We start from the raw sequence: 17,688 nt of genomic DNA, 5'->3' as shown, positions 1-17,688 counted from the left end.
GTTATATTGTCTGAACTACGATTCGTGGGTTTCAAATTGGAGTATAGCCTATAATTTATTGGATTTTTTTGACATTTAAATATTATATTTTTTCTTATTATGGTCGAGTTATTCAGTTATTCTAGAGATATACATAACTTATACTATGTATCATTGTTGTTTATACGGGTGCCTTCCAGTTATAAGTAATATATTTACTAACTTGCTTTTTATTTTTGAATCTATGGTGGCAGATATAATATTTTAGTATTTTATTCTCTCTTTAGATGGGAGTATTATGATTTATATTTGGAAAAAGTAATTATTATGTTAGATATAACCTAATATCTAAGATTATTACAAGTATATGTTTATAATACTTTTTACTAAGAAGAAGAAAATCGATATATCTTTCTTTTCCTGTTGATTAAATCTTGAACGTAGAGAAATAGTAGTAAAATCTTTGAATGGAAGTTATTTTAGAAAATTTTGAAAAGATTTTGACATATGGTAAAATTTGATTGGCATTCAATAAAAATATTAAATTACTAAATTACATTATATTAATGGGTATTAATTAAAGTCAATTTGCAGACAAAACATATTATAATTTAAATCTGGAAATTTAGTTTTACTAATAATTAAAATAATAGCAATTTATGAAATATTGAGTACAAATGGACTAAAAAACTCCCATCTTTTATTTAGAATTAGTGGCACTAAATTGTTTCAACTAGGGTTGAATCACTCTTATCATCTTAAATTCTAAAATACTATGAAAAATAGCATGAAAAGAGAGAATACAACCAAAAGTTTAGACCCATTCTAAAATATTATTAGAGAAAAAAAAAACACTTCTCGAGTATCTTGAGACAAAACTGTTTTCATCGTTTCCAACCCTAGGTAAATAAGTAAACAATAAAATCATGAGAGATTCAAACATCTTGGCTCATAAAATTACACGGACAGCTTTGAACTTGATGACAGTAGATGTCGATTGTGCTCATTACCTTCAAGTGGCCCTATAATAAGAAGACAATTGTTAGCTATTGTTTTTTTCTAATCATTTTATTAAAACTCATAATCTCATCAAAATCTTCTCAAATCTCTTTAAATTTTTTCTCAACTTGATCTACAATACTAATAATTGATCATCTAAAGCAAAAAAAAAAAAAATATATATATATATATATATATATAAGCTTTAATCCAATGTCCCAAAACTTGTTCAATTACATCCATTTGAAAAAATGGCTATGAACATCAAATTACACAAGCCTCCATGAGAAAAAAAAAACACCAAATTTACGCAACTTCTCGACAATCATTTAAAACTATGAAAAAAGAGAAAAAATGAGGTTACAGTATTCCTTCAAGTTGAGAAAGAGATTTGGGAAGATTTTGACGAGATTATGAGTCTTAATAAAATAATTCGAAAAAGTAACCGCTAATACTTATCCTCTTATTATAGGGCCATGTGAGGGTAAGAGGAGCATAATGCAAAAAAAAAAATTATAAAAATGCAAAATAGTCACGGACTTCTTTTGGGTATCACAGCCTACAAGAATTTTAATGATAAGTTAAAATGGTAAGAATATTAGTGTATATCCATCTCATCTTTATCAAAATAAGAGTTAAAACGTACGTAGTTCAATGATCAAGATATTAATAACCCTCTTCAACAGTTCAAATCTCTATCCCTCATCTAAATTATAATATTTAAAAAATATATACAGTACAATAATAGTAGACATACATTGCAACTTTGATGTTAGTACTTAGTAGAATGATATAAATCCAACAAAAAAAAGAACTATATATACGCGTCAAGAGGCATAACATCCATAAATCTCAACAGTCGGTTAGGCTAGTGAAGACAATTTGCATGGAGTCAACTAATAGTTTACGATATTTCACTAAAATCATTCATTAGAATGTTACATCAATAATAAAGGATAAAAATCAAAATTAAAAACCTAGGGGAGAGCAGGTTTGTTTTACACTAGACCTGTAAAATATAAAGAAACTCGTGAAGTTAACTAAAAATAAACCACAGCTTAACAGCAACCTCATCAAATATTTTGAAAGGAATACAACATGTGAAAAGGAATGTGAGGGGCCTTTTCTTCGGTGCACACGATGACGAATGGATTACTGGGGCTTCTGGCCATGAGGCGGAGGGCCTGGTGGTTGTGGTGGAGGCATCCCGGGTTGACCGCCAAACTGCAAAGCAGAAGGCAAGACATTCAAGAAATCTGGTGGCTTAAAATATGCAACGTTACAAGAACGTCCACAAGCCAAGAGAATATAACGCATATGAAGACAGTCGGAAGATGATATTAGAAATAACAATAACTATTATGGTCGTACCTGGTACGGATTGAACCCCGGCGTCATTGGCATTTGTCCAGCCTGCGTCCGATTGAATCCACCACCCTGTGGATACATTGGTGCCCCAGACGCATTTGCTGGGCCCTGCATATTTGGTAAGCTATTCTGAAAACCTTGGACAGAAGGTGGTGCACCACTAGTAGGCATAGATCCAGAGTGCATTGGATTCATGCCCATAAAGTGATTCTGTGGCATTGGAGGAACCATCTGATTCATAGATCCTTGCATCCCCTATAAGCATAGTTAAGTTCATCAGACCTTCAACAGAAAAGTGGGAAGAGTGTGTTTGTGTCTGTAGGGGAGGAAGGAAAAGGAAATAACGATAATTTCTAACGGCCAGAAAATTCTTGCATGTCATCGTTCAAAGAGACCAGCAATTTTCCATTTTATTTTAAGTAGCTCTACCTCTTTGCCTATCCCTCTTCAATTAGTGGCAATCACTCTTGCAATATAATTTTAATGTATAGAATGAAATTGAAAATTTATTTATTATGTTTCTGATAAAAAATAATAATAATAAATTAGTCTTAATAATGAGCACAAGAGAAATGATCTATAATTTTAATATGAACAGTTAAAAAATGTTATCGAACTATATAATTAATCTTATTTATTGATTTAGAAATTCAGATAATAAGAAAACCAAAATTAAACGAAGAGACCATAGCAAAATGTCATACCATTGGGCCAGGCATAGGCATTGGCACCGAGGAAGGTCCTGATGAAGGCAATGATCCTGGTTGAGAAGGCATATTCAGCGAGGGCATTTGAGGTGGTCGAGGTAAATTTGGGTGTGGGAGCAAAGGAAAATGTGATGGAGGCTGTAACTGTGGCAAGTTTTGAGGTTGCATGGGCACTGGGGCCATTTGTTGGGTCTGGTGGTGCTGTGATTGCTGCTGCTGCTGTTGCAAGAACTGCTGAGGATTCTGTTGGTAAGAATGCTGCTGATTAGCAGCAAGAAGAGAAGGGTGTGGACCAGGTGGGAGTGGAGGAGCCCCTACTGGCATTGAAATTTGATGTGGTTGCTTATGTTCTCCCATTGCTGCAGTATCAGATAAGGGCATTGCAACTCCAATGCCAGGAATGGTCCCATCATTTCGAGCCAACCCAGGAGGAAATGGTCCGGGAGTAATAGGTCCATCAGGAACCACAAAGTTACCAGTCATACGAGCAGAACCAGCAGGATTTTGCTCATTGTAACCTAATAAAAAGCATATGAAGTCAAAAACAGATGACATTTCCACATGCAATCGATTCTTCTCTCATACGTTGGGACAACCGTGTGAGTTCTAGATTCATCATGCACTATCAACACAGAATGTACAAATCAACAATGACATTATGCTGTTTCAACTTAGGTCTGTTGAAGGCAAACCCAAATAAATAAGCCTTGTATCTGCACATGTTCTCAATCTTAGGTATTCAGTAAAGCTTACCTGAGCTGAACTTATCACGAGCAGTGTCTCCTGGCCTATTTCTACACCAAAACTTGGTTGTGTGATCGTTGCTACCACTGCAAAAAAAAACATCCTTCATCAGAACCTAAGGTAACCAGTGGTTCCAAAATAATCCATTTTCTTGGGGAAATAAGAAATGAAATGTTATAAGATGCTATCAGTATTTAGCAACACATGAATGAGTATAAATTGCAAAACTTTGAAAGCAAAAGCACGCATGTAGATACCCCACAGCAGAGTGGAGTAGCTGATGAGAAGGCATTGATCTACATCCTTAGAAAACAAAAATGTAGAAAGGAGAAGACAAACAATTTTTGGAAGGGATTATGATGTGATGATTTTACCGGTTACTTAATCTTAAGGGCTTTATTTACTGTTCATCATGGTAACAGTCGTTATCCTCACTTGTATTTTACTGTGTTAACTTATTTCTTACTGTACTCATTGGCTATCTGAAGAAGCCATGAGTCGACCAGTTACCAGATTTTGAAAATTTTATGATTAATAAAATCAACCAAGATCCATTTCACAATCCTTGTCTTCCATATGGACCAAGCTTGGTATCAGAGCAACCTTGTGATTATGGCCAGTGAAAAACTTCCTGCTGTACATGAAAACAATTCACATAAGATTCAGGTTGTTGTCCCCAAATTATAGAAACAACTTTCCTCATTTATTGATGTCCCTGATCAAATGGCAGCATTGCAACGTACAATTGATGGTGTACAATAGTCCTTGACAAACATTACTTAACAGCTTCAAGGGACTCGTTTGGCTTATAGTAATCAACCTTTGAAGTCATATGGCTGATGTCATGGAACCAAGAAAATTGTAGAAGAAAGGATTGAAGAGAGGAACCTCTGAACTTTTGAGATGTCCATCCATCAGTTATATTATATCCATCCTAATCAGAGGACCTTTTTTCTTTTCTCTTTCTCTTTAAGAAGAAGAAGAAACAAGTATTTAATTGATCAAATAAATATTATAAAAAGAAAGGAGGAGATAACCCATTAATTATTGGAAAACAAAATTGTTAAAGAAAAAGGTTCTTGTTCTCATTGTCAAAAAAATAAATTAATGATGATGATGATGATGTTGAAGAGGAATTATAGAAGTGTAAGAAGACCAAGAATGATGACATTCAAAGGCAAGCATCTGTTAACAATTTTTATGACAGAATAAATTATCCGAGTTAAAATAAAATTTGATCTCCTAACTTTTGATGGTAGAATCAATATAGCAGACTTTCTAGATTGGTTGCAAACTGATGTAAGTCTGCAAATACAAGCAATGCTACATATCAACTAAAGTATCGTCCTAACTCCAAACGAATATTAGCAAGAATGGTGTTGTGCCCAGAAATTCAAACCAAAGCCCAGCAACAAAAGAATTCTGTGGTGGGAAAATCCAAAACCATTTCCGATTTCGACATTCCAAGTCTCTCATTAAGGAGTGTTTAAGAATGCACTCGCCCAACCCTTTTCTGTCATGGTCTCGCCTGGCTGTTCATGACATCCACATCAGCCAACGATAAATCTCAACTAGCACGATGGCAATGGTGAACATGTGGGCAATCACGCACAACGGAGGGTGTGGGCGGAGCTAGAGAAGTTTGACCCAAATTAGCTCATGCGGGGGTGAGTGTTATGGGGAGTGATTTGAGATTGGCTCCGTTTGGGGCGGGAAGAAGGGTGTGTACCCTGTGAAGACAATGGGGATGGCAACTGTGCAAATCTGGTTAGGAGAGTTGCTCCAACCTTACAAATGACTTCCTGAAGATGGCACCATTATGACAGGATGGACTTGTCAGAATGCCTTAAACTCTCTAAAGTGAAAACTCGTTTGCAAAGTTATCTTTTAAGGTTGGTTCAGGATAAGAAGGAATGAAGTAGTAGCTGAAGCAGAACACTCCATTTGTCCGTTTGTAATGGCAGGACCCAGAAAATTGAGTTTTTTTTTTTTTTTTGTTGAAGAAAGAATAGAAGTTGTTTTTTCTAGTGTTGTTGAAGAATGAGAAGAAGAGTGTCTCTCTCTTTCTCTCTCTGTGTGGTTTGGTTAGGATTTTAGGGTCAGTTTCAAAGGCATGTGGTTGATGATGTGCATCTAATTTCATGCTTCCTGTAAAAACCCTTTATTCTCTTTCTTTATGTCTTTCATTGTGTTGTTGCCTTGGCATGAAAAGTCTCTCAGAAGTGGATGAAGATTTCCTCAACGAAAACAGTCCAAAACTTTTGACACAGTGGATGAAGATTTCAAAAGTAAGGTTGGTGATATATATAAGGAAGATTAAAAAAATTGTTTACATGGAAGGGGATGATGGGAACCCTTTCTTCAGCATTATACAAAAGGTCTTGCTTATACAAATGAAGAACCATTCTCTTAACCAAAATATTTTAAGGATAATGTCTACAGACAAGGTATGTGAGACCATAACCGATAGTGCAAAATAGTAAGCAAATTGCTAATATTGAGCTTGCTAGGCAATTAAAGCTCTCTTGCGCAAGACATTGCACTCCTTATAAATCCACTTGGTTTAAAAAAGGTTTTGAAATAGTGGTTGATAAGGTATGTTTGACATCCCTATCAAATAACTAAAATATTTTGGGTTGAATAATTTAAAACCAAACAATTGGATTGTGTCCAAAACATATTAGAACTCAAACATGAACACACCTAACAAAAAAGAGAGAGACGCAAGAGAGGTATGAGTTATGAGCCCTTCCTATCTGTCTCTCTTTTCTTCTCAAACCCAAGAGTTAGAACAGAATTAGAGTTGAACCTACCACCTCTTTTCTTCTTCTTTTTCCTATTTTGTCTAACTAGGAGGTAGGACTGATGGAAGGGTGCCTCACCTGGCCTTTGCTGAGTTTCAGCCAGCCTCACACCTAAGTGCAATGCAGTGGTTAAGGTTTAGACTTGCTAGCCCACCCAAAATTAGTTAAAGATGTGGAAAGCTTCCATGGTTTAAAGTAAATATTTAATTATGTATAACATTTTTTGTACAATATTTCTCATAAAAAAGAAGAAGAAAAAGAAGGTTTGTAAGCATAACTTCTGAGCAATTATTTATTTTACTTTTTTTTTTTCTTTTCATGGGGGGGCGTTGCAAGTTAACGAAACTATTCCATGCACAAGAGTTATAGAAAGGATAGGAACCTCAAACATTCCAACAAAATAGACACAAATAGTGAGGCACAAATAGAGAGCACAAAATACAGGATTATCCAAACCTGCAAAGAAGATAACCAATAGGATGCCATGCAAGGTCCCACACACTATTATCATGCGCATTGGTAATTTCAATCTGAGGAGTTTCGTGTCTGCAAATAAGAATCAATGACATGAGATTGAATACCTTTATATCTTTCTAATGAATTACATTAACTTCATGAAGCAAGATTAAAGCACAATAAAATGAAACAAGAAAGAGAAATGGCAATTGCTAACATTGTCTCAGACTTTGAAGATTGATCCACCCCATACCTTTTTTATGAGGTGGAATCCTTAAAACAAAGAAAGCAAAAGCCCCAAAGACGAATTTCAGGGAAAAAAGATGGTAAAGACAAGAGAAAATGAGGCCAATGGATCCTCCACCCAACAATCCTCCTAAAAAACAAGCAACTGGACCATCCCCAATAGTGAATTTCAAAAACTTAGAAAGCACAGGAAACCATACTAGATCGCCTTCCAAGAGTTCCTAAAAGTGCCTTTAACCCCACAACTCCAAACCCATTTATCTGGGTGATGACCACATTGTTCACTGCCGTCTTATCCCACAAATCATTAGACTCAAAAAACTCTACAGAGAACCGCCACAACCATTTAGCTTGCAGGATTGCATTACAAAATCTCAAATTTCCTATGCCCAAACTTGGGTCAGCTCAATTGGACGTGACACGTGAGACAACCTCACACCTAACCAAATGAGAACCCTCACTTGCTTCAACACCCTCCCAAAAATAAATCTCTAGTACTCTTTTGTACCCTTGAACCAACGAAGGAATACTAAACAAAGAAAAGGGCATAATTCAAAATCTCACTCAAAACTAACTAGATAAGCATCAACCTACCACCTAGGTGCACCTTTTCCGTAAGAAAATATTTTTCTGAACCTTGTCCACAATTCGATTCCAAAAGGAAAAGTGATAGTGATGGGACCAAGTAGTAGAAAAGGCCCAAGTAAGTAGCAAGATGGACCCTAAGTATTATGAACAGTGCCAACTTCACAACCCCCTAAAGATGTCCATCTAGCAAGCTTAAAGAAATCAGAATTAATACCGAGCACAGAACTATTTTCTCTGTTGATCGCCTGAAAATGATTCTGAAAAAAGGCCTAACACTTTGCTAAAAGATTAATTAGAGAATCCTCGTACCCGAGCCAAAAAATAATCATATCTTCAGTAAACATTACATGACAAAGATGAATTCTCTCACTAGCCATGTGGAAACCCTCAAACACACTCTAATCTATTCTTGCACACATGGCTAAAAACGTTCATAACTGCAAAGAAAGGAATAAAGGAAAGGTATCTCCCATCCTAATACCTCTTTTTTTCATAATAAAATTTATTCAAAGGCTCATCCCTCTTCCTTTACTTTCAAATCCAAAACAAAAATATTTCTCAACAGTAAAGAACATAGATTATACGCAAGAAATTGAAGATTCAACTAAAAGTATACACATACCCAACAAGCCAATGAAAAATAGAGCCATCAAAACTCCCACTAACAAAGTACTCTTCATGGAAGGGGTGCCAGGCCAATGCTGCAAAACAAATCACCCTGATATTAGTGTTTACCTTAAAGTAAAAATAAAAGGAAAAGTCACCTTGAAATTAGTACTGGCCTTAAAGATTTTTTTAATGATAAATTAGGCTTTCAAATGAAAGAATGTACAAGCATACAAAAAAGCATCCAAACAAAAGGAAGTCAAAGCCTAAAAAAGGAACTCCAATTCAAAAGAAGAACACCTAAGTAATAATTACATAACTCCTTAGTAATCGAAGTCCACGAAGAAGTATTAAATCTAACAAGCTCTCAAGTAGCCTCTTAAGACCCTCAATCCCTCAAAAACTCTATTATAAAATAATAGGAACTATTTATTTTTATCCAAATAACTAGCTAAGTGAGTCAAATTTGTCCTTAAACTTTAATTTCACTAAATTGGACCTAAACTTCAAATGGTGAGATTAATAACCTCCTCCATAACGAGTTTTCAACAATATTATTCATGCTAATGACCCTTTTGTAATTGTGTACAAATTACGACTTCTACTTGGTGCCTAAACCATAGAAAATGCTCAATCGAGATTGGAAAACTGTTCTTCATTAGTTCTTTTGGGTCGGTGCTTCCTCATCCCCCAGCCCTTAGGCTGTCTATTTTGGCTCCTTTTAATTAATGGAGGTTGTTACTGTTTTCTTTTTTCCCTTTTATAATAGATTTGTAGCGAAATGTGTAGACATTCTTTTAGGTGCTTTTGTGACTGGGTTTAAGTTATTTGTGGCTAGATTTTGGATGCTGTATTATGGATAATTTATTGATGGGTCTTGAATGGTTTCTAACTCGACTAAACACACGGTAAGACAATAGTCTCAAAACCCATGAAGAATCCTAGGCTTAGATGTACAACTTGATGTGCCAAGATTAAGAAGGATGAGGAAAATCTTAAACGAAAGATCTAATGATGATAAATGGTACTCAAAACATTTTTAAAAAATGTACTTGAACCGACACAAATAATTTAACAAAAATTTCGTATTTAAATGTAATCATCAAATAAAATAAGCATTCCATAATTGTAATCATTTACCAGTCACATCCTTTCTATGCCCACGGAAAGATTCAAGTTCTTTCATAGCCCTGATGTCATAAAGCTACAAAAGAAAAAAAATGAAATAAGATTACATCAATGGAAGAGAGTTTTTTTTTTTTAACAAGATACGAACTTCTCATTGAAATAATGAAAAGGAACAAAATTGTTCAAAGATACAAACTCTCGAAAGAGTGAAAAAGCAAAAATTACAAATAAATCCAATTGCAAATAAATACATCAACGGAAGAGAGTGAGAAGATATATATCCACTGATGAAATGAATATCCCAAGTTAGAGAAATTAATCACCTTGATGATTTGATCCTTCGAAGCAGTCAGCACCCAGTTACCATTTTGATTCCATTTGACACATAATACTGTATTTTTATGACCATGACTGAAAATAAAAGCATCGTTTCTCATAATGTAGTTCAGCATAAATATTAATTTTTTTATAACTAGATATTGGACTTACAATGAACAAAGCTCTTTCCCTGTTTTTGCATCCCAAAGTTTTACAAGGTTGTCTTTGCCACCTGATCAATTTTCAACCAGAATAATAAATATTTTCATCATCATTCACGGGAAAATCTGAAAAGGTTTACAAAACCAAGGCAGAAACCTGAAACTAGTAGAGACTTTGTGGGGTGCCAATCAACACTCTTCACATCCCACCCATGGCCTGCCTGAGTTCAAAACAGAAAATCTGGGGTTACTTCAAAAAATTCTAAACAAAAAAATAACATAGTACATGCATCTTCAAAACAAACAACCGCACTTACCCTGTTTGATAACAATTTTGTTTTGAAAATAAAACTTATAAACACTACTTCCATCAATGTGTTTCTTTGTCTTGATATCTACTTTTGAAAAGTACAGTCTAAGAAGCCACAAAACATTTTTTTTAAGATAGAAAACAATGAACATTGATGATATGAAATGTACAAAAGGATAAACTCATCCAAGATACTACAAATAAATTTTCCAGTTTGATATGAGAGGATTCAAGCTATAGTCGCTAAAATGGTGAACATTTTTACACCAAGAAGCCAAACGGTGAATGTAATTGAACAAAGCTTCTACAAACTTTTCCTTGTCTTGAAATATTCTAGTATTTCTCTCGATCTATTAGGACCCAAATGAAAGTCCTATTATATGTAGCCATAAAAGCTTCCTTGTCTGTCTGAAGGGATGATCCTTAAGAATTAGACCCATCAAATCGGTAATATTATTGGGGAGAGTCAAAGCCCAGACAAAAGCGTCAAGCAATTGGGACCAAAAGCTCCAAAAATATATAAAATGCACACGGCATTTTTTCCTCTAAAGAAAGAACAAAGGCATGGGATAATATCTCTAAGCTACCAATCCAACTACAACAATTAGAAGCAAACCGTATAAAAGAAATGCAAAGCACATTACCAGACAAAGAACGCTCTTCTTGGCACCGAGCAAAGTCCCAGACTTTGACAGTAGTATCATCAGAGCAAGAGCAGAATTTCAAATCTGTCCTACAGAAGCTGTTCAAAACAAGCTTGTTATAATAAGCCAAAGAAACAGAAGGATGTATTGGATGGGACAAGCAATAGAAGGATGTAAGCCTCTTTGAATTTGCATTGGTGCCTAACCTCTCTTATATTTGGAGGAGGAGAAATGGTAGGACCTTTACATTAGAGATCTCTCCAAAAGAAAAATGTCTCAGATTTTAACTGCTATCAAAATTACAGTCTAAGAAGCCCCAAAACATGGAAGAATAACTTGAACTACCACAATTTGATCCAACTTTAGGTGTGGTTTCTTTTTGGCTCCCACTATGCCAAAAGTGGTAGAAACCCCATCCCTCCTTTCCTTTTTTGGCCCTCGTGCCGCTTATAAATTCTGTGCGGTTTTGTTGTGGAAGTAGTTTCAGAATTTTCCTTTGTTTTCTATAGTACAAAATTGGTTATTTTGCTGTAAGTTGTAATTTTCTCTCGATATCCTATTAGTACATTTTTATTCAAGATCTTTAATCTTATCAAAAAGTTCAAAAAGATATTCTATCTATCAAAAAGAGTAGTATGCGGGAGGCAGGTACTAGAAAAGGTTATTAATTGCTACCTCAAGTCCCGAACTGATTCTTTATGAGCTGATTTATTTGCCTTCACATTATTCATGTTATTTTGCCAATACCTGCTCAAAAAATATTAAATATGAAATGACCATTTGCTCGACAAATCTATTCTACATAAAACAAAGAAGTGGCGCTGCCTAAAGTTGTGAAAAGACCATACAATACATCCAACTTATCAAGAGAAAATTACTTTATTGAGCCCCCGTCATCACCAGAGACCATCCAATTGTCGTTGTGGCTCCAGACCATAGACCGGATTGCTTGATCATGAGCCTGCCAATGACGATGTTCCAGAAGTCTCCATCATTCACTTTTTTTATGCAATTTCATTAATTAATTATGGAATCCATATACCTGAAGAATCATTTCAAAATTGAACGATTGTCCATTCCAAAGGGTAAATTCGCCACTTTGTGAGCCTGTAATAAGCCGTCTCCCTGTTGGAGTCCACTTTAGAGGAAGAGAGGACAATTGTTAAAAAATCACTGGTAAACATGATCTCTTTTATTTTCTTCTACTAATAACCTCTAAATTGAGAATAAGCCATCGGCTGAATAAAAAAGGTAAAAAACAAAAGGGAACACATAAGCATTAATCTAAAGAAGTAAGAATACTAAATGGTTAAAAAAATTAAAACATAAAAGGGAATACATAAGCATTAAGCATTAAACCTAGAGAAGCAATAATATACTAAATGATTAAATTTACTCTAACCTAACATCTCAAACTTTTGGAATACATTATTGTTTAACATGACACTAGAGTAGCTGTGTTAAGTTTAAATCCCCGCAACATTGATTTTCCCACCATTTATATTAGTAGCCCATATCCATGAACTTCTTTGAATCAAACTGATATTCAAGATAAAAAATTGGTGAGAATACATTTATCAATTGTTTATCCTGATGCATTGATATTCCCATTTTTTTCCATTCTAGTTACTGACTAGGGAAAGGGAAATTAAATTCACCCTAACTTGGCAACTAAAAACCATCAATAACATAGTAATCCATGTGGTCAGCAATGGTTAGATCAATTTGAGGGACCCTATTATTTTATACACTAATTGGACAAAAGAGGAGAAATACAAGGATTTTAAACTTCCAAGAGCTCTAAAGCTCTCCACAATTTGCTAAGTATCAACCTGCCTAACTCCAATTATTCAACTTCCTATGTAGTTCCTCTTTTTATTTAAGGGATTTTATATACTTTCTATATACTTCCTCTAACAAAATAACTTCCGCGGGTCCAAACTAACTCCCTATTGCAAAATATACTCCTTTGACACATAACTAATTCTCCACTCTCAGTCGTGTAATTTCCCTCATGCACCCATTGTTGCACGTGTAAACCAGCCGAATAATATCTTCTTACAGGTTTTACATTCAAGTCTTATATTCCCGTCTTATCCATAGGCTCAATCATTTACATTTCTTCCTTTTTATCTTAATTCTCCCACATGTATAGATTCTACAGTAAACAAGCACATTGCTTTCAAATGATTCTGGTATAAAGTTCAATAATCTTTTAAGTTTAACAAGGGTAAGTGTCTTTCCTTCCCCCAGCCCCCATCTTATAAAGGACATTAAATATATTGTTTCTTATCCTCAAAAAGAAAAGTACAACTTACCAACACTCTATTAATTGAACAACGATTTTTGTTGATAGATGTATGGACAAACTTTGCAGCAAAGCTTGTAGATGGATTATCCGAATAGGCAGCTGGTGGTAACATCTGCATCAAGTCAAATAAGACTAAAGCTAGTAAATAAATAAATAAATAAAGTTATTTCTTTTAGAAAAAAAATTTCGAACAAGAAACAACTTTTTCATTGTTTCTTTTTCATTGATGAATGTAAAGCAACATAAAATACAAACTCCAAAGGAGTGAGAACTTTTTTTTTAGAAAATAAACTTATGGTAAAAAATTAAGACTAGTGCCATTCATAGAAGTTTGACAAACGAGTGTACAAGTGTCACCGACGTCAATAGCTGCTGCTGGAGTTGATTGCAACACAGTCCTATCCTTTGAATCTCGTTGCGACATTCGAAGCTGCAGAACATTAGTAGGTAACACAGTACATCATAACCAAAATAGAAATTTATAAGAAAATATAAAAACAAATTAAAACAAAAGCAAAGTGATCACAATACTACAAAGCATGCCTTTCACTACCACCCAAAATCACAACAGGACGATTGAAACAAGATACAACTATTAATTTAGTTAAAAGATTATTTTGATCAAATTATCATACCATAATTACTTGATTCAAATGATTCTCACAAAAGCCAAGGATATGAGGAAGTCCAATTCATTTTTTAAATTGGACTTAGGATAAAAGACTTGTTCTTTTGTGTGCTATTTTAAATATAATTATTGTAGTATTTTTTTTTCATTTTCTTCAATAATCATAACAAAATCAATGCAACATAAAAACAAATTCAAACTTCAATGATCTTATTTCTCCCCCGCTTCGTACTTACTGGTTCACATATTAAAACTCAACTTCTTTTACAATAAATAATAGACACAGTATACGATCCAACTTTAAATAACAACCTAGATGAAAAGACAGAACCATGAGAAAATGCAAGTGTACCACAAACCAAAATTAAGAAGCATAAACATAAATATGGAGTGCAATCACATCGACACAATAATACAAATGGTTTTACTAAATATAATCTTTTTTGTTATAAGAAACAAGATTATCCATTGCTTGAGATAATAGAATGCACATCAAAAGACCATGGAGTTACAAAAACAGTTTCCATTCGTCAACTAAAACAGTAAAGAAATAGTTACACAACTTACACTAACAAAAAAGATTGGATTTTTTTTTTTTTTTTGGGATAAGAAACCAAACTTTTCATTGAGAATAATGAAAACAGAAAACATATACACGGGCATACAAAAAAATATTAGATTTAATACACCCAAAGAAGTCTGATAAACAACAATATCCCAAAGTTATATTAATGGGAGTTTATGTATTTCACTTGTACTTTTTCAATTTATAAATGAGAAGTAGAAGTAGTGTTGTGTCAAAATAAAATAAAATTATTAAAAGAAAAAACAAATAAAAGACAAAGCTGCTTCTAGTCTTCTCTTCATCTTAAAAAAAATTTCTGTTGCATTCCAACTGAATACACCAAAGATCACCAAAATCATTTGACCATAAAACCTTCTAGCACTTTAATCTTCGCCTTGAATCTCCAAATCTTCAAAGCACTCTAGAAAAGTCCATCGAATTGAAAAGTCTCCAAAATCTTGGTCCGAAGACCACCACATGAGCACAAGAGTTGAAGAGGTGTCAGAACTCGAGTGTTGTCCTGACTATGTCTGTAGACAGCACCAATTTGAATTGTGCAATGATTTCTACTCTGAGTTTTATCATATATATTAATTCAGGCCATTATGAGTTAGACCAAAAGGTTTTGCACTTCTTCAACACCTTAAGACTCCAAAAATTTATGTAAAAAAGCTGGAGGACCGATTCTCCAAGATTCAAACAAGATAAAAAGGATTTCATAATGAAACATCCACTACTATGGAGCTTCCAGATTCTGCAGCTTTTCTTATGACAGAATTTTCTGCTATCAAGGATTCTTCTAAGGTTTTCCTAATCCTCAATCTCCCTACTCCAACTGTTTGTTTGATCATCCCACACACCCTTGGCCTTTAGCAATCTTTGAGAGGAGAGCAGAAGAAATCTACGATAAGTGACCAGCTAACCAACCTTGCCCACAAATCATCCAACCAAAAAAATGGCACACTGCCATTTGAAAGTTCTAATTCCACAATACAGAGTTCGATAATATTTGTCCAAGGGTCCTGTCAAAATTTTGGTAGCCACCCTCGTGCCTTAATAGCATGAAGAGCCTGCATAACATTATGGCATAGTCTTATCTGAAAAACAAAACATTACCCACCCACCCCCCCCCCCCCTCCACAAAAAAAAAAAAGAAGAAATATATATATAACTAGAGGCATCTGTAAATTCTTTACACCGCACATCACTTGCTAAAGGCAGGAAATTGAACTTAAACAGAAAACTAGAGCTATGGGCTATGGCAGAAGACAAGATATGTCAAGTCCATACACAAGTATTACCTGCATGTATCGCACCACAGTACTTGTATAATCAACTGCCCTCCTTTGAGTAAGCTTTCTCATTCTTTTTGCAGCAAAATTATCCCCGTGGGCTGCAACAAATATATCTTTGACTCATTAGAAATAGAAGAAACATTGTCAACAAATGTTTCTACTCTCCCTTTAATAATTACCATCTAAACAACTTTATCTCAAATTGAAAGGTGTACTTGTAACTTGCCCATGGGCCTTTTGTATATTTCATATCATCAATGAAATATTCGTTTCTTACCAAAAAAAAAATGGAGAAAGTGTCAAAGAAATTTCCAAAAAAAGCAAAAGTTAATAGCCCGAGCATATCCCAGGGTGTTTTCCTGCCACATCAAACGTGTGTGCCAGGCATGTAGGGGTTGGAGCAATGTTTCAAAAACAAGTTATCTGATCACAAACATATGCCCCTCTACTTATCATCAAGTAACCCCTCGTGCAAACCTAACTATCAAGACCACTCTAACGACTTGAGGGCTAGTGATTCCATGTTGTTCAAAGGGTTTCTCTGATCTAATGCTAAAGAGGGTATCTTAAAGAAAATAACTCAAAGCTAACTCTTAGTGATGGGAGTAGGAGGACATTTGGTGGCAGACCAAGTTCTAGAATCTTTTTGTCAAAAAATTTTAAGGCAATTGTAAACCAAATGGGTTAAAACAAAGGAGTTCAGCGATGATACTGCCTCAATTTGTTTCATCTAAATGAGAATAAACCTCCACGATGATAAACTAGAAGAGTTTGCTTTCACTTGGATTGCTTAAATTGTGTTAACAAAGCAATAACAGGGATTCAATATGGATCAAGGCCAACCCACCTCCATCCAAAAGTGCTTCATGAAAAATTCCCCTCAGCCCCGAAGGCCCAACTCTTTGTCACTTTCTCATAAAAAAAAAGTATTTCAAATAATAGAATGTTGCAGGAAACAAGACCAGAACCAACTGTGTGTTCTCAAAAGAAATGACATCATAAAGTAAAACAAAGTAGCAGTGATACAAACAAGATTATTCTTATCAAAAATAAAAAAAAAAAAAACAAGATTATAAATCCAAATAAAAATCTACGATTTTCATCTAGAAGCGGTATCAAGGTGGAAAGCGCTCGTTCTTTTTTGGGAAAATGAAGTGAAGTTTATACCATGGAATGAAAATATATAAAATTTATGGAAAACCCATACATCCAAAGCCCTGTGGAGAAAGTTAGCAACATCTCCAGAAACCCAGCAACAAACCCAATGTCGAAAATGACTTGGGTCGTAGTAGGAACTCCCAATTTCAGGAAAAATGTAAAACAAAAGACAGTTTACCGTCATAAGGAGGAGGAGCAGGGCCTGAGGGGTGGCGGGGGTGATGGTGCTGTTGAAACTCCGGAGCGAGTGTAGTAGAAGAAGCAGATGGCTGCCTCATCATGGGCGGTCCAGGTGGGGGCGGACCTCTTTGAAAATCCCCACCAAGAGGATGCTGATTGGGTTGCTGCTGGTGCTGCTGGTGCTGCTGAAACTGTTGAGGATCGCCGTACATGTTGTGGATGACGAAACTAATGTAAACCAATCGAAGGATTGAAAGGAAAATCCAATGTGTAGAAGAAGAGAGGAGAGTGAGAAGAAACGCAGAGTGCAGGATTAAAACCCTTAAACCCTTAACATATCTTCAATCGCTGGTTCATCTGAGCGATTTCAGTTGCAACTTGGGTCAAGGTTGTGACTCGTGAGTTCTTTCGACTACGTTTTTTTTCTTTTTTCTAAATATTATTTTTACATCAGCTCTTAGTTTTTTAAATTTTTATGCTTCCAAATTTTATT

The 17,688-nt window shown here is 34.9% G+C and overlaps 1 protein-coding gene across 1 annotated transcript; it reads right to left on the bottom strand.

The window, feature by feature from the left end:
- Nucleotides 1-1,865: 1,865 nt before the first annotated feature.
- Nucleotides 1,866-17,610, bottom strand: FY (Transducin/WD40 repeat-like superfamily protein). The gene is made up of 18 exons (XM_022290753.2): nt 17,194-17,610; nt 15,864-15,955; nt 13,731-13,799; nt 13,377-13,481; nt 12,101-12,196; nt 11,937-12,019; nt 11,734-11,805; nt 11,059-11,156; nt 10,262-10,321; nt 10,115-10,175; nt 9,949-10,036; nt 9,638-9,701; nt 8,514-8,592; nt 7,058-7,147; nt 3,807-3,883; nt 3,051-3,571; nt 2,350-2,601; nt 1,866-2,202 (listed from the first exon to the last, which is right to left on the bottom strand). The coding sequence occupies exons 1-18, from the start codon at nt 17,405-17,407 to the stop codon at nt 2,131-2,133; spliced, it is 2,193 nt and encodes a 730-aa protein (XP_022146445.2). The 5' UTR covers nt 17,408-17,610; the 3' UTR covers nt 1,866-2,130.
- Between the last annotated feature and the right edge of the window lie 78 nt (nt 17,611-17,688).

This window comes from Momordica charantia (assembly GCF_013281855.1).
Source record: "Momordica charantia cultivar OHB3-1 chromosome 4 unlocalized genomic scaffold, Mcharantia_2.0 BLBB01000004.1, whole genome shotgun sequence".
Classification (NCBI taxonomy): Eukaryota; Viridiplantae; Streptophyta; class Magnoliopsida; order Cucurbitales; family Cucurbitaceae; genus Momordica; species Momordica charantia.
The sequence above is the reverse complement of the archived record's forward strand: the minus strand, read 5'-3'. Positions and strand labels throughout refer to the sequence as shown.

What these genes read in the sequence shown, in the direction of transcription:
- FY (XM_022290753.2), bottom strand. Translation starts at nt 17,407, where the DNA reads ATGTACGGCGATCCTCAACAGTTTCAGCAGCACCAGCAGCACCAGCAG. An exon ending in CTCCAGCAGCAGCTATTGAC is followed by an intron (nt 13,482 to 13,730) that starts GTCGGTGACACT and finishes GACTTGATGCAG; the next exon opens with ATGTTACCACCAGCTGCCTA. An exon ending in GATGACGGGGGCTCAATAAA is followed by an intron (nt 11,806 to 11,936) that starts GTAATTTTCTCT and finishes TTTTTTGAGCAG; the next exon opens with GTATTGGCAAAATAACATGA.